This window comes from Pelodiscus sinensis, chromosome 11, assembly GCF_049634645.1.
Source record: "Pelodiscus sinensis isolate JC-2024 chromosome 11, ASM4963464v1, whole genome shotgun sequence".
Taxonomy (NCBI): Eukaryota; Metazoa; Chordata; order Testudines; family Trionychidae; genus Pelodiscus; species Pelodiscus sinensis.
This window is the reverse complement of record NC_134721.1, coordinates 26,854,705-26,875,741: the sequence shown is the minus strand read 5'-3', so window position 1 is coordinate 26,875,741 and position 21,037 is coordinate 26,854,705. Positions and strand designations below refer to the sequence as shown.

General features: G+C 44.5%; 2 protein-coding genes across 3 annotated transcripts in view; one reads left to right on the top strand and one right to left on the bottom strand.

Moving 5' to 3' along the window:
- The window catches only part of DNAH12 (dynein axonemal heavy chain 12), a 235,540-nt gene extending 227,058 nt beyond the window's left edge, over window positions 1–8,482 (bottom strand). The window contains exon 1 of one of the 2 annotated variants that reach the window (XM_025188576.2): window positions 7,489–8,482. The gene's annotated coding sequence lies outside the window, so the exon portion shown is untranslated. The remainder of the gene's footprint in view (window positions 1–7,488) is intronic. The other variant, XM_014577420.3, reaches the window with a different exon arrangement.
- Window positions 8,483–10,698: 2,216 nt separating this feature from the next.
- On the top strand, window positions 10,699–20,865 carry PDE12 (phosphodiesterase 12). The gene is made up of 3 exons (XM_006130903.4): window positions 10,699–12,100; window positions 15,994–16,072; window positions 17,115–20,865. The coding sequence occupies exons 1-3, from the start codon at window positions 10,775–10,777 to the stop codon at window positions 17,555–17,557; spliced, it is 1,848 nt and encodes a 615-aa protein (XP_006130965.2). The 5' UTR covers window positions 10,699–10,774; the 3' UTR covers window positions 17,558–20,865.
- The last annotated feature ends 172 nt before the right edge of the window (window positions 20,866–21,037 follow it).

The following is a 21,037-nucleotide window of genomic DNA, read 5'->3' as shown; positions in this document are numbered from 1 at the left end:
CACTTGGTTGGGTCCAATAATGGTAGCAGAAGAGTGAATATGTGGACAAAGCTGGCAACGGGGTTTGTTGCAAGGGAAGGTACCAGGGTTGGTATTAGTGGGGTATGTCCTGTGGTTGTTGGTAAGAATCATCTTAAGGTTACAGCCTATACTGGAACAGGATACTAAACTCCGAGAGGATCTGGGAGACAGACCCATAGTCTCCTATAGACAACCACCTAACCTCAAGATGATTCTTACCAACAACCACAGGACATACCACACTTTTGTGTTAGTCAAGATCAAAGCGATTGTTAGATGTAGGAATGTATTCAGGCCAACCTACTTGCTATTAGGATAGATCAAACTAAATATTGAATGTATAACTGTGTATTCAAATGTTTAAACTTCATGAAAACTAATGGATCATTACTGTATCAGTCTCACTTATCTCATCCTGTTATAATTAACAGCAAACTTTTACTGTAACTAAATTATCCATCAAAGAAATCTTATGAAATGCTAATGAAGAACTTAAGGACTTTATCTGAAAATGCTAATTTCAAAACAAGTGGTCATTGTTTGTGAGGACAAAGATTATGAATGGAATCCTTACTATCAGTCAAAGAAGAAAAATCGCGTGGGTATTATCAGCTAGCATTCTGTATAAAAAAGAGCTATAAATATGCATTCAAGAACATATCTTTCATCTCTGGACTGTTAGAATTCTAAGGGTGTATCTACACCCTTGCATACAAAATAAGCAATTAGCATAGCTTATTTCAAGGTAATTTCAAAATAGCTTATTTCAAAATTATAAAGTGCTATTCCAATCGTCCCTTAACCCTGAACGAGGGTTAGAGAGATGCCGGAATAGCACATCTGTTATTTCAAAATCTATTTCAAAATAATGGGCTGCTTTAAAGACATAGAATAGCTATTTGAAATAGCTCCACAGTATAGACGTAGCCTAATAGAGCAGAAAATTGAATGAGAAGATAGACATGCCCAGAGTTAGACTCATAGACTTGAAGGTCAGAAGGGACCATTATGATCATCTAGTCTGACCCCCTGCACAGTGCAGGCCACAGAATCTCACCCACCCCTCCCAGAATAATCCTCTCACCTATATCTCAGATATTGAAGCTTTCAAATACTTGAAGACCCCAAGATGCAGAGAATCCTCTAGCTGTGATCCGTACCCCATGCTACAGAGGACGGCAAAAAACCTCCAGGGCCTCTGCCAATCCACCCTGGAGGAAAATTCCTTCCCGACCCCAAATATGGCGATCAGCTAAACCCTGAGCATGTGGGCAAGACTCATCAGCCAGACACACAGAAAGTTCTCTATAGTAACTCCTATCATTCCTCCATTGACCTATTCCCACTGATAATGAATGGTCAATTAGTTACCAAGATCATGCTATCTCATCAAACCATCCCCTTCATAAACCCATCTAGTTTAATCTTGAAACCAGATAGATCTTTTGCCCCCACTACTTCCCTTTATTATGGGACACTGATTATAGAATGACTATAATCATTCCAGAACCTCACTCCTCTAATGGTTAGAAACCTTCGTCTAATCTCAAGTCTAAACTTCCTACTAGCCATCTTATATCCATTTGTTCTTGTGTCCACATTGGTATTAAGCTTAAATAATTCCTCTCCCTCCCTGGTATTTATCCCTCTAATATATTTAAAAAGTGCAATCATGTCCCCCCTCAGCCTTCTTTTGGTTAAGGTAAACAAGCCAAGCTCCTTGAGTCTCCTTTCATAAGACAGGTTTTCCATTCCTCGGATCATCCTAGTGGCCCTTCTTTGTACCTGTTCCAGTTTGAATTCATCCTTCTTAAACATGGGAGACCAGAACTGCACACAGTATTCCAAATGGGGTCTCACCAATGCCTTGTATAATGGCACTAACACCTCCTTATCCCTACTGGAAATACCTCGCCTAATACATCCCAAGATCGTATTAGCCTTTTTCACGGACATGTCACAATGGCGGCTCATAGTCATTCTATAATCAACCAGGACTCTGAGGTCCTTCTCCTCCTCCATTACTGCCAACTGATGTGTCCCCAGCTTATAACTAAAATTCTTGTTATTAATCCCTAAATGCATAACCTTACACTTCTCACTATTAAATTTCATCCTATTGCTATCACTCCAATTTACAAGATCATCCAGATCTTCCTGTATGATAGCCCGATCCTTTTCTGAATTGGCAATAGCTCCCAACTTTGTGTCATCCGCAAATTTTATTCGGACACTTCCACTTTTGGTGCCAAGATCAGCAATAAAAAGATTAAATAAAATTGGCCCCAAAACTGATCCCTGAGGAACTCCGCTAGTAACCTTCCTCCAACCTGACAGTTCACCTTTCAATATGACCCGCTGTAGTCTCCCCTTTAACCAGTTGCTTATCCACCTCTCAACTTTCATATTAATCCCTATCTTTTCCAATTTAACCAATAATTCCCCATGTGGTACTGTATCAAATGCCTTACTAAAGCATTTTATTCTTGGTAGCCTTGGAAAAGACTTTTGGGGAAATGGCAGTTTATTACATCACTGCTGTTATTTGAAGTTACAAACTGATTTACCTATAATTATATTTTACCTGCTTTTACCTCTCATTCTTTTTTCTTAGCTAATAAACCTGGTAGTTAGGCCATATCTACACTATAAAATAAAGTTGAATCTATAAAGGTCAATTTCTGGTCACCCAATTTTGCCAAGTAAAAGATCTGTGTCCCCACTGCGGGGAAGAATTCAGCATAGTTTGAAGTAGCATGTCCCCGTAAGGGAGACTGCTGTCAACTTTGAGACTGATGCACTGTGGATTAGCTATCCCACAGTGCCTGCGCTACTTTACTTTCTGAGTTATACTACTGATGCACGCTGGGACCAAAATTGTGCATGTAGAGGGTGGTGTCTAATTTTCCAATTATCACCTCTAATACCATTAGCTCACAGACATCAACCTTTCCCCACCTCTAATATCATTTACCTTCCTTCCCCCCCCCCCCCCGCATCCCCCTTCTGTTCTGAAATGTGATTTGTCCTTTTAATATGTGTTCACTTTTTTTTAATTGTATCCTTTAGTATATATGGTTGTGACTATTTTCTTCCACTATTTGATCTGAGGAAGTGGGTCTGGCCCGCGAAAGCTCATCTTGTTAGTCTTTAAAGTGCTACATAATCCTGTATTTTGTTTCAGCTACACCAGACTAACAAGGCTACATTTCTATCACTAATTCAGATTAGGTACTACTGTAATATAACTAAATAACAACAACACATGTAACACTAAAAATTCTCTCTCGCTCACTGTGTATAACCTGATTTTCAGAAACAATATATGGTGAAATATTTTATAGTCAGATGGTTTACTAGTCTCCACATTTAATTCACATTTTGTATACTCTAGAATCTTGTTTTCTACAATGCATAGAGCATGCAAAATCTAAAATAGAGTATAAAAGGGTGGCAAGACTTTGCTGATTCAGTTAGCTGCCAGTATAAAATTGATTGAAATTCTGTTGATTCATTGTGCCAGATATGTGATTAATTCCATCAGCGCCTCTCACCCTTTCAAGAGTATGCCTATGTCTACATTACTGCAGAAAGTTGATCTAAGGCACTCAATTGTAGCTACATGAATAACATAGCTGGAGACAACATACCTTAGGTCGAGCTATTGCTGTGTCTACACTGTGGGGCATCAATGACAGAAACTCTCCCATCAGCTTACCTTACTCTTCTTGTCTGAAGCAGAGTTCAGGAGTCAACTGCAGAGCAATCTGTGTCCAATCAACTTCAGAGCATTGATCCCTAGTGTAGTGTACATGAGGCCTATGGTACCCCTTTCAAGAGTCTGATTTATCTTGTATACCTCCAAGTTTCACCTCACTTAAAAATGACTTGCTTACCAAATCAGACATAAAAATACAAAACTGTCACAGCACTTCGTGGAAAACTACGTACTTTCCCATTTTACCATAAAATTGTAAAATAAATTAATTGGAATATAAAGATTGTACTTACATTTTGGCGTATAGCATATAGAGCAGTACAAATAAGTCATTGCATGAAAATGTAGTTTGTATTGACTTCACTAGTGCTTTTTATGTAGCCTGTTGTAAAACCAGGCAAATATCTAAATGAAGTGATGTACCCCTTGGAAGACCCTCGGGGTACTTCTGGTTGAGAAAACCATTGCTATAAAGAATGTGAAAGTGGTTCTTTAGGGAGAGGAAATTAAGGCACAGGAGATCCTAGTGATAAACCCACAGGAAAGCCAAACTCAGGGACACAGATTAGATTGAGGCTTAGGTTGTATTATTGTTCCTTAAGAAGGGTGCATCTACACAGAAGGGCTTAACTCGAAATAAGCTATGCAAATTGAGCTACGTGAATTGTGTAGTTCAGTGGTCTCCAACCTTTTTACACCCAAGATCACTTTTTAAATGTCAGGACAATCCATGATCTACCCCACCCCTTCCTTGAGGCCCTGCCCTCTCTGTTCCCCTTTTTTCCATCACTTGCTGTCCCTAGCCCTTATACACTCTCAGGGTATGGCTACACTGCTGCTTTTTTTCAATCCTTCCATTGGAAGAAATTTTTCTGACATTTGGCCCATTTAGACTGGGCCAAATGTCGGGAAAAAAAACTTTTTTTGGAAGCCCCCTCAGTCTTCGTGGAACGATGAATACAGGGGCTGCCAAAAGAGCGTGTTTGCCTGAAAAACTCCTGCAGTCTAGCCTCACTGGGAGACAGGAGGTGCGGGCTCTGGGGTGTGAATGAGGGATTCAGGTGTGGGAAAGAGTGAGAAGTGCAAGCTCTGGGAGGGAATTTGGATGCAAAAAGAGGGGATGCTGGCTCAGAGAAGGGGCTCCAGGCTGGGGAGTGTTGGGCTCAGATGGAGGGTTGGGGTACTGAGCAAGCCACAGGCTTGTGGATGTGAGAGTGCAGGAGTTTGAGTTGGGTGTGTGAGGGGCTCAGGGCAGGGAGGTTGGGAGTATAATGGGCTTAGGACACAGATTTGCAGTGTGTAAATGGTGCTAGAGTGTTGTGGCAGAAGACTGAGGACATGGGGTGTGCAGGAGTTTGGGGATGTGAGAGGCTCAGGACAGGGGGTTCCAGTATATGATAGGCTCAGATTTGGAATTAGGGTGGGGGGGGGGGTACAGGAGTGTTATGAAGCTGTGGCCAGATGAGGGGTTGGCCCCAACTGGGGGCTTGTTGGACAGCCTTTATTTTTAAATAAAATATGTCCAACACAAAAGGTTTCAGCATTTTCTTTATTTATGAGAAGGGCGGAGAACCTGTTTTGAATCAGGGGTAACTGACCCACAGAAAAGTCAATCGGGGCCACACAAGTGAGATACAAAAACACAACACCTCCAAACCCCTCAAGCCTCACTAATGTGGCCCCAACTGTGCTGGTGGGGACTGGATGCTGAGGCAGGGGACAGGGTGCTTGTGGGTGCTGGGGCAGAGGACAGGGTGCCAGTGGGTGCCAGGGCAGAGGCCTGGGACAGGGTGCCAGTGGGTACCGGGGCAAGGATCTGGGGCAGAGGACAGGGTGCCAGTGGATGCTGGGATAGGGGACAGGGTGCCGGGACAGGGGACAGGGTGCTGGTGGGTGCCAGGGCAGGTTGCCAATTGGTGCTGGGGCCAGGGTACTTTGGGATTCCGGGCGGGGGGAGGGTACAGGGACTGGTACCTGGGGATCCTGCAGCTGCGCACCAAGGCCCAGGAAGTGTGTGGGATGTTCTCTCATCCCCCAAACAGCAACACGGTACCTGAAACGCTAGTCTGTCAAGCGCCTGATGCCTTCCTGCGTTGGGTGGGAACAGGCGAGGGGGAGTCCCGGACCACGCCAGCCCCAACCGCTCGGGCAGTGTGCACCTTGCTCTTCCGCACCCCATGGCAGCGCACGTCACCTGAGCAGCTGGAGCCAGCGTGCTGGGAACTTTATTCCCCTGCTGCCTTCCTGTGCTGGGGTGAGAAGGAGTCCTGGACCACGCCAGCCACAATTGCTCGGGCAGCATGCGCCTTGCTCCTCCACTTCCCATGGCAGCGCGTTCTGCCCGAGCAACCAGAGCCTGCGCAGTCCCAGACCCACACCCCCTTCCCTGCGAGCAGGAAGGCAGCAGGAGAACAAAGTCTCCAGCGCATGACAGACTGGCATTTTAAGTACCACACCAGCTGTTGAGGGGGGAGGAAGACCAGTCTGTGCACTTCTGGGACCTGGCGTGCAGCTGCAGAACTCCCTCCACCCCACCAGAAGCCCGCGCTACCTCCATTGTCCCTGGAAGTAGCATCAGCGTGGCATTTATCTTGGGGGTGAAGGGCATTGGAGGGACCCTCAAAAGCCTTGTGATCAACTGGTCAGCCCCCCAAGATCGACCAGTTAATCGCAGGGCAGGACAGAGGCACGGGCGAGCCCGGCAGCTGCCCAGGGCGCCAACTGATGGGGGGTGCCTGATGGCAGCTGTAAGGGGCGCGTGTCGTCCCTTACAGCTGCCATCAGGCGCCACGTGCCCGGCTCCCGCAGCGCTGGCCTGCCCACATCCCCACGGCGCCGGCCAGCAACGCCCTTCCCCTCACAGCCGCGGGGCCCTACACGGCCCGGCCCACGCACCAGGAGCAACAGCCAGGCTGGACTGGGCCGCGCTTGCGCCATGCGTCCTAGGGGTGGGCCCCGCGCTGCACACCAGTGGCCTTAGCCGGGCTGTGCATGTGCTGTGAGCCCCAGGGGCGGGCCTGGGCTGCGTGTCAGCAGCTGTAGCCGGGCTGCGCATGCACCTTGCACCCCAGGGGCAGGCCTGAGCACCCTACAGGGGCAGGCCCGCTCCCCATGGGTGGGTCTGCGCATGCGCTGCGCGCTCAGGGGCGATGCCGTGCACCTGTGCCGCCAGAATACCTCGGGCCGGACCCGGTCAATCACAATCAACGGGTTGGTGACCACGGGTGTAGCTTATTTCGAAATTAGGAGCGTCCACACAGCACTTATTTTGAAACAGAGCACTCTTCCTCCGACTTCCCTTACTCCTCCTACAATGAGGGTTACAGGAGGCCGAATAGGAAGTCCTCCAGCTTGACAGTATTTCCACACTATTTCGAAATAACTGCTGCTGTGTAGACATGGACTAAGTTATTTCGAAATAATGCCAGTGTAGACGTACACAAAGCAAAGCCAGGGGAAGGGGTGAATTTGGACTGTAACTCAAGGCCCACAAAAATTCAGGATTAAAAGTAGATTTGGAAAAGTTACCATCAAAATTCATGTATATAAACCTAACATCTCCTGTTCCCCCTTTCATGTGTCCCCTGCATTCTGCCCTGGGGAGGGCAGCGCAGCCCCCTCCCTTACTGCTGCCCCGGCACCTGGGAGAGCAGCGCCGCCTGTCATCCCCCCACACCCGCTGCCTGCCCCAGGAGAGGGCAGCGCAGCAGCGGAAGGAGTGGGTGGTCCCGGTGCCTCGCCCTTCTCACCTCGCTCCGATGCCTGGGGCCGGGGTCCCGTCGTCCCTGGAGGGCAAACGCCGGCAGGAGAGCGGGCGTGGACGGTTGCAGCGGCGAAAGCGCCCAGCTCCTCAGAAGGTGGCGCTCGCTGCCACGATCAACAACGCGGTTGCCATGACGACGAGCGTGACGCGCAGGTGGCCTCCAAGTTCTGCCTGCTGCGGCTCATGGGCTTATTACCAGGGCCGGGCGGGGAGAGAGGTATATGCGGGGCAGGAAGCTGTTCTACCAACACTAGCGGGGAGTTGAATTGCTAAACAAGCGCATACTGGGAATGTCAGCTCCATGCAGGTTATTGGGCTTCTTTCACCCCCAAGTTAACAGCCACTTCACTAGATCCCATCACTGCAAAGTCCAGAAGTCTCCCCTTAAAGACAGAACTACTGTACAGTCTTCTGTGCTCTATCGTTGTATGTCCGGGGGATATACTTACACATCTGTATCCTGCACGTAGAATACTGCTATTTCATGTAATTCAGCTGGTTACACAACATATTCAACTCTGTACATAAAAATAAATTTCAGTGCACTCAGAGATGTGTGCAAGCTACTAACTAATGATTAAACTGACAAAAAGAATGTATCTTCTCTATACATGGGTGAATGTATTAATTAAGAATCAAAATACTAGATAGCTGGGTCTCAAGATATTAGGAGTCTGCAAATGATTTTCACACACTCCTTGTCTCATTTATAGGACAAGGTCATTTAAACAGTTTAATTTTAGGACTATATATTGCAAATATTGAAGCATGCAAGCCCTAATCCCACAATGAACTGCATGACTGAAGCCCTTAAGCTAATACAGGTGCTTGGAGGGTGGGGGTGTTTCACTTAATGAATCAGAACTTGGTTTTCTTTTACAATATATTAGGACTAACTCTATAAAAATACATAATCAACTTTATTTTTATTCAGAGAGGAAGGATGATCCAGTGGTTAGTGTGCTAACCTGGGACTTAAAAAAAGTTAGATTCAGTTTCCTGCTCTGCCACAGTCCTATTGCATGACTGTGGTCAAACCACTTAAAGCTGATCTACACTTAAAAAGTTCTGCCAGAATAGCTATGTTGGTTAGAAGCATGAAAAAAAATCACAGCTCTAAATAAAATAGCTATGCCAGCAAAAGACTTGAAGTAAATTCATTAAACTGGCAAAAATGTCCTTATTTTAAATTAGGAAATTGGTGCAAACCCTTTCTAGTATAGACAAGGCATACATCTCTGTCCCAGATCTTCAAAGGTACAGTATTTAGTCATCTAACTCCCATTATTCTATGGGAATTTAGGTACATTAATACAGTGAAGATCTGTGCCTCAGTTTCTATCAAAACAATAGAAATAACAGTATTTTCCTATCTTACTTGATCATTGTAAGGTTAAATTCATAAAAAAAGGATTGTGAGGTTGCTACATAACTGATATCTTACAGTTATCTTCACCAATAAAGTTAAGTGAACCACAAATTAGACCTTTGATACAAGGAAGTGCTGACTTACCAAGACCCCACTGTGATAATATATAGCACTATCTAGTTCTTATACAGGTTATCATTAGATCTAAAAGGGCTTTACCAAGGATCATTCTCCCCTATTTTACAGATAGGGGAACTGAGGCACTGAGAAGTGAAATGATTTACCCAAGGCCTTCTTGACATTGCAACTACTTCCCTGTAAGCAAACTTTAATGATCACACAAAGGCAGCTTACAGGACTGAGGTCTAATTACAAATAGATAAATTACAAATTTAACTTTACAAATAATTATTTTTTAAATGGCTGTTTACAGATATGACACCTTAAAGTAACTAAACTATTCTATTTTTAATTGTTCTCAATTTTCTCTCTTTTTCAACAAATATGAAACATGCTGAATCGGGTAAATAGAAAACAAATTCAATCCTCAAACCTCAGTGACATTTGCTATTATAGTTCAGAATGCATTATAAAAGTCTGAAATTTCTTAGGCATCTTCCTCTTTTCACATCTCACTTATTTCAGACAGTGAATCCCTTCTTGGTGGTTCATTATAGTAAGTATTTAAAACAGTATTCCTCAAGGTAGGTTGCAGGCCTGCTTTGGGAAAGCGGCTAACAGGCTGCTCAGCTTTCTTTAGAAGCTTTACAACCATGGAGCCTCACATCTACCATTGGTTCCAGGTCACCGTTTCCAGCCAAGAGGCTGCCACTGGAAAGAGTGAACTGGAGCCAATCAAAGCCACAAATCATGGTGGTTGTATTAGCAGCTTTCCCAGAGCAGGTTGGCAGCCCACTTTGAGAGACACTGCTTTAAATGCTCTTCTTCTGGGAGTGTAGGATTTTGCCATTAATATCAGAGATACTTTGTCTTTAGTTAACCTACTTTATCCAAACTCTCCCAGCTGCTTACCCCTGGGAAAAGGGACTGACAAGAACTGATAACAGGCACAGCCCCCACAGAAGCCTGACATCTTGGCTACATCTGCTTCGGCAAGATTTTGTGCAAATACTTTTAACGCAAGAGTTTTTGCATTAAAGTATTTGCGCAAGAGTCTACACTGGCATGTGCTTTTGTGCAGGATATGTGCTTTTGCACAAAAGCATCTGTGCCAGCGTAGACGCTCTCTTGTGCAAGAAAGCTCCAATGGCCATTTTAGCTATCGGGCTTTCTTGCGCAATAAATTCATATTGCCTGTCTACACTGGCAAGAAGAGTTGCACAAGAGGGCTTTTTCCTGAGCAGGCACATCATAGTTCTTGCACAATAAGCACTGATTTCACACATTAGAACTCAGTGTTCTTGTGCAAGAACTCCCGCCGGTGTAGACAGGAAGCATGCTTTTACGCAAAATCATGCCAACGTAGACACAGCCCCTGGGAGAAACAAAAAAGGGCAATTCCTTGGACAGCCTCAAAGAACTCAGCTTATTTTCTGCAAGGAAACCACTTAAATGAGGCTCTGAGGGCTACAAACGCGCCCATAACCCTAGAAAGACTCCAGCAGCACGTGGCTCCCGCTTCTCCCTGCATTCACGGAAGGCAGCTCTCTACAGGAAGCAAACAGTCAGCACTTCTGCCGCCAATCACAAATGCATTCCCTCCGCTTGGGCCTTGCCTCTCGTCACTTCCGGTCGATGGCTCTGCCAAGTACCCATCCACCCTTGCGCCGCGTCGCTTGGCTTTTCCCCGGCGTGGGTTTCCGGGCAATCAGAAGCGAATGTGCTGTCACCAATGTGAAACTGCCTTGGCGCGTGGCCCGGAGCCGGAACTCAGCCGCGGCCGATGAATGGTGGTTGCCGGGCTGGCTGGTTCATGTGGAGCTTTCTGTGTAGGGAGCTACGAGCCGCTGCCGGGCCGAGGAGGCTCCGCTGCCGATCGGCCGTTTTCGCCAGCAGCGGCGGCGCGGTTCCCTTCGGCTCTGCCTGCGGAGAACCGCCTGGGACCATGGAGCGGGCCGTGGTGCGCTGCGTCCCGTCGGAGCCGAAGCTGAGCCTGTGGTTCGTGCTGAGTGACGGGAGCGCCAAGCACATGCAGCGGGACCAGACGGAGCCGCTGGGCCGGGCGCTGGCCCGCATCGCCACCAATGCCGGCAAGGGCCACGCCAAGGCGGCCAAGAAGAGCAAGAAAGCGCGGGCGGAGGCGGGCCCGGCCGGGGAGCCGGTGTCGGCAGCGCCGCTTGCCGTGCGCCTCTTCGCGCGCGACGGGGAGGCCGTGGCGGAGGACGTGCCCAATGCCGAGGCCTGGCAGGACGGCGCCGTGCTGCAGATCGGCGAAGTCAAGTACCAGGTGGAGCGGAACCCGCCCTCCATCGCCGAGCTCCAGCTGCCCCGCTCGCTACTCGCCGGCTTCCCGGTCTGCCCCAAGATCCGCACCGAGTTCGGCGCGCCCCAGCACTGCCTCTTTCGCTGGTACCGGGAGCAGCCAGGAGGCGGCGGGGACGAGCCCTCCCCGGGGGGCGCTGCCTGGCTGGAAGCCCCAGTCAGCGAGCGCGTCTTCACGCCGACCAACGCGCATATAGGACTGCGCCTCAAGCTCCACTGCACGCCGGGCAACAGCCAGCAGCGCTACGGGCTCCCACGGGAGGTGGAGAGCAGCGGACCCGTGGAGGCCGGGCCCGGCGCTTGTACCTTCGACTCCCGGCATCTGTACACCAAGAAGGTGTCCGGGGAAGGCTTAATCCGCACCGTCTCCTACAACGTTCTGGCCGACATCTATGCTCAGACTGAGCACTCGCGGACCGTGCTCTACCCTTACTGCGCGCCCTACGCGCTGGAGCTCGACTACCGGCAGAACCTGCTCAAGAAGGAGCTGGCTGGCTACAGCGCTGACCTCATCTGTTTGCAGGAGGTGGACAAGTCCGTCTTCGCCGATAGCTTGGCCCCGGCGCTGGACGCCTTCGGCCTCGAGGGGCTCTTCAGAATCAAGGAGAAGCAGCATGAGGGCTTGGCCACGTTCTACCGCAGGGATAAGTTCAGCCTGCTTAGCGAGCATGATATTGCTTTCAGTGAGGCTCTGCTCTCCGACCCGCTGCATAAGGATCTGCACGACAAGTTAGCTCCCTACCCCTTAGCCCAGGAAAAAGTGCTTCAGAGATCCTCCGTGCTGCAGGTACCAACCGCGCTTGTACGGCAGCTCTGTCCCACAAATTGAGTGTGTCCAACCCCCAGGAAATCGAGGTGTGAGGCACAGTTGCTGTTTAAGAGGAGGGATGCTATAGAACTACTGGTGAAATGAGAAAGAAATGACAGCAGCAGTAGAGTAAAAGAGCAGCAGTAGAGTAAAAGTAGCTCAGGCAGAGTTGGGAGTAGAGTATGAACTATGTGCAAATTATGGCCGGTATGGAGAATTAAGTATAATCTCAAGTTGCTTAATGTGTAAAACAAACAAATGCGGAGGAGGCTGTGAAGGCTAGAACTGTAACAGAGTTTAAAGAGGTTAGATAAATTCATAGAGGTTAGGTCCATAAAAGGCTATTAGCCAGGGGGTAGGAATGGTGTCCCTGGCCTCTATCAGAGGCTGCAGACGGATGGCAGGAGACAAATCGCTTGATCATTGTCTTCGGTCCACTCCCTCCGGGGCACCTGGTATTAGCCACTGTCGGCAGACAGGCTACTGGGCTAGATGACCTTGGTCTTACCCAGTACGGTCATTCTTATGTTTTGATAGTTGGTAGGGTCACAGTCTGTGCGGTTCAGTTGCCGTTCACCTAAATGAGTGTGTGGGGCCAATGTTAGTTCCCTTCCCCTGATTTCTTCCCTGTATAATGTAAGCTTGATACAAATGTGGTCCAGCTAATTTTAAATAATATATGTATTTTCTTTGATTTCTTTCTGCCTTCAAACCATATTAAAGTGATTTCTTAATTAGGAAAAGCTACACCAAGGTCTCTTACAAGAAACAGTGAAATGCAGAAGAAAAAAAAAGCAAAAGCAGGAGACTTGATAGGCAAAGCTGGTAAAGTAGTATTTGGCAAACATTTATTTTTCTGGGATTTGTCAAATGAGTTACTTTACAAACACTGGTACAAGTTGAACTTCTTCTGCAGAAGGACCACTGATGTTGCTGGACTAGAGAACCCCAGCACAGAGGTTGCCAGCAGCTGGGAGCAGAGGCGACTGGCTGGGTAGCAGAGCCCAGGAATGTAAGCGACTAGTCAAGAAGTTGAGTCACTATTCGACTAGTCACTCCCCCACCTCTGCTGCGTCTGTATCAGAGGCAGCAAGGCGGAAGCAGAAGCTGGTGCTGGGGGGAACGGGAGCTGGCTTAAATGCCGATTTTCCTCCCTCCCCTCCCAGCACTGTCTGTGGGGAGGCAGAGGCGCAGGGGGCGTGACCCAGGACTGCTGGATCCCAGATGCTGTGCCTATGCTTTTAAATGTAGTGAGAGCCGCCAGGCTCTTTCTACATTTAAAAGGCAGAGCCACAGCTGTCTGGGACTGGAAGCGACCCAGGACTTAGCTATCCTAGGCACGATCTTGGCAGCTCTTACTCAATTTAAAACGTAGAGCCGCAGCGAACCCCATTTTCTTCTAATTGAGTAGTTAATGCAGATTGCATCCACTACTTGATTAGCTTACTAATCTCTATTTAACATCCCTATACAGGGCTCCAATGCCTGCAGCCAGCTGGGCTGGAAGCCAGCAGGGCCACTGGAGCCCACGATGGCAGGAGTTCTGAGCCCAGAGCCAGAGGGAGAAGGAGGGGGTGCAGCAGAGCTCACAGCTGGTGGGGCCACCCAAGCTCCTAGGGTTACTTGGTTGCCACAGGCAGGGGGCAGGGCAGCAGGGCAAGTAGCTGGGGAGAGAGCCAGTGGAGATGTTGCCCTCCCCTGGCCTTCCCTGGTTAGGAAAACAGGAACACCAGGTTGTGAGGGAGCCGGATCAGGGAGGCTCCACCTGTACTAGTTCTGGAACTGAAAGTTCTATAATTGTCAGGAGTTGTGGCCTTTTTTGCAAGATAAATGTTATGATGGCATGTGTATCTAATACACAATGGCTATATCCTGTCACGTATATGTTTCAAAGCCTGTTTATTATATTTGACTAATATTCAAAATGTGTAGAAAGATGCATTAAAAATTAGGGTTGTTGATTAACCACGGTTTTAATTGTTAATAGAATAGCAAATATAAAATATTTTGGATGTTTCTCTACATTTCAAATGTACCTTAAATCAGTTTAACACAGAATACAAACTGCAGTAATCACTTTATATTTTTTTGCATATGGTTGCACCATAAAAATGATCAACTATTTCTCCATTCACCTTACTTACACAAGTACTGAAGTGCAATCTATCATGAATGTGCTACTTACAAATGTAGATTTTTTTTTTTCCTTTTTTGCATAGCTGCTCTCAAAAGCAAAATGTGAGTGCCTAGAAGTCCACTGGATCCTACTTCTTCAGGCAATCAGATAATCAAGTGTGTTTATATTTATGGAAGATAATGCTGTCTGTTTCTTGTTTACAATGTCACCAGAAAGTGAGAATAGGTGTTCACATGGTACTTTCATAGCTGGCATTGCAAGGTATTTACTTTCCAGTTACACTAAATATTCATATGTCCATTCATACTTCAGCCACGTTTCCAGAGAATATACTTCAATGATGATGACACTCGTTTTAAAAAAAAATTAAGTTTGTGGTTGAACTCATTGGAGGAGAATTGTATGTCTTCTGCTCTTTTTTACCCATATTCTTTCTGCTATGTATGTCAGATAGTGAGCTAGCACGTGTTTGTTCTAAGAACACTTACGCTGCAGATTTGATAATACACAAAGAAGGTACCAACATGAGATTTCTGAAGATAGCTACTAGTGATGTGAACGAGTAAACAGTTACCTGATAAACATCACTCTGAACAACCAGAAAAGAAAATCAACTTTCTGTTAGTGGCATCTGACTTAGCTAATGAAAATGAATATGCATTGATCTACACTGTTTTGGACTCCTTTCCTCTTGAATGATGATTGAAGCATGAAGGGACATATGAATCCTTAGCACATCTGGCATGGATATATCTTATAATGTCAGCTACAACAGTGCCATGTAAGTGCCTGTTGTCACTTTTAAATGACATTGTAAACAAGATGCAGGTTATCACCTGCAAATTGTAACTATGTTTGTTTGTCTGAGTAATTGCCTAAACAAAAAGTAGGTTTGAGTGGACTTGTAGGCTCTATAAAGTTTAACATTGTTTTGTTTAATTTTTTGGTATCTAATTCTACATTTGTAAGTTCAACTTTTATATAAAGAGATTTACACAAGAGAGTACTTGTAAAATGACAGTATTAAAGACTAGCTTTTTGCATTGTAAATATTTACAATACAAAAAATATAAAAGCACTGTAGAATTTGTATTGTCTTGTAATTTAAATCAGTATATTTGAAAATGTACAAAACATTCAAAAATATTTAAATGGTATTCTGTTACTGTTTTAAAAAGTGCTTATTAGGCCTAATAAAAATGTAGAATAGTGATAGAAATGTAGCCGTGTTAGTCTGGGGTAGTTGAAGCAAAATGCAGGACAATGTAGCACTTTAAAGACTAACAAGATGGTTTATTAGATGATGAGCTTTCGTGGGCCAGACCCACTTCCTCAGATCAAAATCAGAAAAGAAAATCAACTTTCTGTTAGTGGCATCTGACTTAGCTAATGAAAATGAATATGCATTGATCTACACTGTTTTGGACTCCTTTCCTCTTGAATGATGATTGAAGCATGAAGGGACATATGAATCCTTAGCACATCTGGCATGGATATATCTTATAATGTCAGCTGAGGAAGTGGGTCTGGCCCACGAAAGCTCATCATCTAATAAACCATCTTGTTAGTCTTTAAAGTGCTACATTGTCCTGCATTTTAATAAAAATGTGAATTGGATTGTCACCATGGTACAAGCTGATTAATCATTTATAAGGCATAATTCTACATAGGATCTCTCTGAGGTCTTTAAAGCATATTGATTTAACATTTTGTAAACGAGTGCTGTTTCGTGCAGGTTTCAGTTCTTCAGTCTACAATTGATCCTTCAAGGAAGATTTGTGTAGCCAATACTCACCTGTACTGGCATCCAAAAGGTAATTGCTGATTTTATAAGTATATATTATTAGCTAGATTTAGTAACCTTTTCCTTACACAACTAGAATTTCTATTTCACACTTTTCTGAATTGAAGAATTTCTCACTATTTCTTACAATTCCTTGTGGAAGTGAGGATTTCCGTAATCTTGCTTGGTAATGTTCAGAATATAGCGGAAGTAAAGGTTATTGGATTATATGTTTAATCCCCAATTTCAAATTTGCTAATATAGATGGGTTTACAGCAGGGGTGGGCAATAATTTTTGCCTGGGGCCACTTCAAAAATTTTTGAAATAGCCCTGGGCCACCCCAGAAGGGGCAGGGCTTTGCCCTCTTCCCCCCCCCCCCTCCACTGGGCACCCATGCCCTGGAAGAGGCTTAGCCAATCAGGGTCTGGGGGCAGTGGGAAGCCTCCTCCCACCCTGCGAGCAGTGCACGGCGCTTCAAAGCACCATGTGCTCCTAGCAGGGTGGGAGGAGGCTTTGCGTGCTCCCCTGCCCACAGGGCCCCTGCGGGCCGGATCCGGCCCACAAAGGCCCTTTTGCCCATCCCTGGTTTACAGAGTGTGGTTCCCTCTGTCCTCACTGTAATTGATGGAACCAGGTTGTGGTATTGACCACAGAGGAAGCAAATTGGGGCTCCGAGATCAAGTATTCCTTGTAGGCCCAAACAAGGAGTGGAGATTATCTTGTTTCTTGGTGTTCCTACTTGATATTAGAACAAAAAAAAAAAACCCCAAAAAACACTGAGATAATGGGATGAAACCAGTGGCCAATTAGATCAAGGGATGGACTGATATACTGGGCAAGGGTGAAAGGCTCAGTCCTTTGCAAAGCAGTTATTTAGTTTCTCTAGATTCACTCTTCCTTGCCAGGGAAAATTGCTGGGGTATGTTTAATGGGGCATAGTTCCTATGATTGTGTACTTAAATTTTAACAGTTTTTAAATGTAAATTCCTGCCAACTCAGAGAGCAGTGGTTTATAAAACTCATTTAAAACTACTGCATAAATAGAATATGTAATATGCTTTTATGTTTATAGGTGGAAACATCCGTCTCATCCAAGTTGCTGTAGCTTTATCTCACATTAGGTATGTTACATGTGATCTGTATCCTGGCATACCTGTTATATTCTGTGGGGATTTTAATAGTACACCTTCAACTGGAATGTATAGTTTTATCAATAGTGGCAATATTTCTGAGGATCATGAAGACTGGATCTCCAATGGAGAAGAAGAAAGATGCAATATGTCTCTAACTCATCCTTTCAAACTGCAAAGTGCTTGCGGAGAACCTGCTTATACAAATTATGTTGGTGGGTTTCATGGATGCCTGGACTACATTTTCATTGACATAAATGCTTTAGAGGTTGAACAGGTAATTCCATTGCCAAGTCATGAAGAAGTTACCACGCATCAGGCCTTACCAAGCGTCTCTCATCCCTCTGATCATATAGCATTAATATGTGATCTGAAGTGGAAATAGACTATTATTTGCATGGCATTTGTTCTGGGCCTTTAAACAAGGAATTTGTTCACTTTAGGAGAACTTGTATCCCAACTTTTATGTAACTTTATAATAAAGAAGGAAGCTAGACTGATTACTGGAAAATTCACATGCCTGTCACTTCGATTATAAATTTCTTATTGAGCATTTTGTCTGACCTTAACATTTGCATGAGGTAGTTCTCCTTTCTCTTTTTTTATCTACACTAACAGGAAATCCAAATATATGTAAAACAGATGAAAGTGTCTTAAAAAGAAAGCTAGATTATCATACCCTTTTTATAAGTGTTTTTAATTGATTAAGAGATTATTTTGTTACAGATGTACGAATCTAATCTGATTTCTATAAAAGGACACGTACTCTGAACCCTGTTTGTATAATTCAGAATAGGACATAAAGGAGAGTAAGCAAATTTCTTATGTTGAATGAAATAAATTAAAACTATTTTCAGTGCAGGACGAGTGTCCCCTAAATATTCAGAAATATAAATTCTTTTTCATTTAGCATTCCTGATACTTCTCTGGGCTTTAGCAAGCTCCATATTTAGTGTGCTTCTACTTTTTTGATAAGATACTTTCTAAATAGATTTGATTATACTTGTACAATAAGCCTAAAACAATATTCAATTTAGGATTAAAATGGTTTAGGAAACATTTTACTTGCCCATTTAAAGGTGCTTCTTGACCTTCAAAATGAAAAAATCAGATTTTAAAGACCAGTTGTCCATTGCTATAAATCAGTATCAAGTTTACTAAAAATTAAAATATGTAAGAACTAGATTTACTTTTGAGTATTGATTCCTGCCTCAATCTGTATTCTGTATCTAGCATTGCAAAACATACAACAAGTTTTAGATCAGTTTGGGTTGGAGGGAGTTTTTTAAATTTAATTTGCCAACTTTAGACTTGCAGGGAAGCCGCAGTGGCCTCTGAAGAACAATCTCTTCCTGGGCTCGGGTGTATGTATGAGAAAATAACATTCCGCATAAGTAATATGTGTCTAATTCTTTGGGAGGAAATACTTAAAAGTGACTTGCAAAGATTTTTAAAAGTTAGATTTGCTCATTTTTTTTTCTGTATGATGTATAAAGAAAGCCTGAAAGCTTTCTTACAAAAATCATTTTTTGCTCACACTTCTCAGTTTAGATATATCAAATCTAGTCTTTCCTGGTTTTGTGGGAGAATATTTGGGATGTACATTATATCTTATAAGAAATAATGGTTAATTATTCAAACACCTACTATCCAAGCCTTCCTTTTTCTGAAATGTTGGTTATGGAAACTGAAATGGTTGTGTAAACAAAAGATTTAATACAGTTTCACAAATGAGCCTTGTTTCCATTGGTAAATTTCTCTCAATTCCTGATAATAATGTCTTTGAGTATTTTTTCCTGGTTATCAGCTTCAAGGCCAGGCCTACACTAAAGGGGAAATTTGACTTAAGAGCTGCAACTCCAGTAACCTACGTTAATTACGTAGCTGGAGTTGATGTATCTTAAATCATGTTTTCACACCGTCCACACAGCAGGAAGTCGATGATCCTATTGGCTTCCCTTACTCCTTATGAGGAGCAGGACTGCTACTGATGACAGGAGAGTCCTCTCAGTTCAAATTAGCAGGTCTTTACTAAACCTGCTAAATGGAACCCTGGAAGATGGACTGTGGCAGTGTTGTTCTTTCATGTAGTGTAGCCATGACCCGAATGTGGAATGCTGAAAAATCCAGTAGAATTCTCCCCCCATCCACTACAAAAAGGCACATATCAAACAATAGGAAGTAGGGATGTGAGTGAGTAGTCGAGCAGAGTACTCGACTACTCACTCGCCCACAACTTGCTGCCTCTATATGAGAGACAGCAAGGATGGGGGGAACAGAAACCAGTTCACCCATAAGCACTGTCTCCATGGTGCTGCCTGCCCTCCCTCTCTGCTGCCTCTATCAGCTCAACAGGAAGCTGGGCCCCACCGAGAGTAGGGACTGCTGCTAAGAGCTGGTGCCTCTTACTATATTTAAAATGTAGAGGTGCAGTGGCCCCAGAGCAGTGCGAGCTGGGATGACTTGGTCCCTGCTCAAGCTGGCTCTGGGAGCTACCCCTGCTGCAGAGCAGTTCCCTTATTGACTAATTGTGTAGTCAATACAAATTGTAGTGACTACACGATTAGCCAAATAACTGCTCTTTAACATCCTTACTAGGAACATGCATTACAACATTGTGGCTTCCTTACAGTGCAAAAGTTAAATTAAATACTGTAAAACGAAGAAAATTGTTAAACTAAAAATTATGGAGATGCCTAGACTTAGAACATCCACAAAAACATCCCTCGGCTATTGTTTGACCTAAGTCACAACCATACAGTGCAAGCTAATCTTACACTCAAACGAGGTCCATACCTGTACTTCATAGTAATAAATACAATAGTAGCATTTTCATAGTACATGCTGATATGAGCAATTATTCCATGGAGTTTTAAAAAATGTGATTTGTAAGCCTCCAATGAGCTGATCCCTTAATTACATGACATTCAGTACCTGTTAAACTAGTATGGCGGTCCAGGTATTGTCACTCTCCTTGGCACCTCATGGGGATGAAGAGCTGACTGCTAGGTCAGGAGAAAAACTGAAGGTGGTATAACATTTGTGGGGGGAGAGAAAGAGCATGCCAGGAGAAGAACTCTCTTCTCTCACCAGGGAATTTTGAGAGGAATGTCATGAGACCAGGCCCAAGCATATCCATGATTGTTTCCCTAAAGACTTTTGGAATGGAGCTTTCTCCTTTATGACTTGTGCTGGCCGTGGAAATAGATTCTAGTCCTCAGAACCTTTTCTGTTGTAAGGCATGAGATGATTCCTAGAAGGGAATGGGTGGAGCAGGCCTAGTATGAGGGGTTGGAGTTCACTGTTGACCAAACACCTGTGGGTAGGAGGATGATGCAGAAACATGGGCCAAAAGCATTGCTGATCTTGGAAAATTAACTCCCCCTGTACATTACTACTATATGGATACAGCTGGTATGAATTATTGTGGGATGTTACTGTAACTTGCTACCTACGCCTCTCAATTTGTTTTCATTTGTTGTATTTCATATTTAGACTGTAAGCTCTTGAGTAGGGAGTGTTTGTGAAGCTTTTGGATATTCAAAAAAGTGATGAAAAATCATCTTTAGAAGTGGACTAATGTACATATGTAAAAACATGCTGGAGGTACATGTTTACACCATCCTGCTTACCAACTATGTATCCATTGCACCTTGCATGTAAAATATTTTGATTAAAGATGTTTTCTGATAAGACCTGTGAGTGTTAAATGATGTATTTCACCTATGGTGAGGAACTTTGGGACAGAAGGCTTTTTATCTATTTGTCTAGAGTAAGTTTCTGCCTATATCATTGTGGATTAAAATCATATTACAAGTTCCCCAGAGTTTACAAATACAAACTGTAGCATCAGTGCACTGTCTCC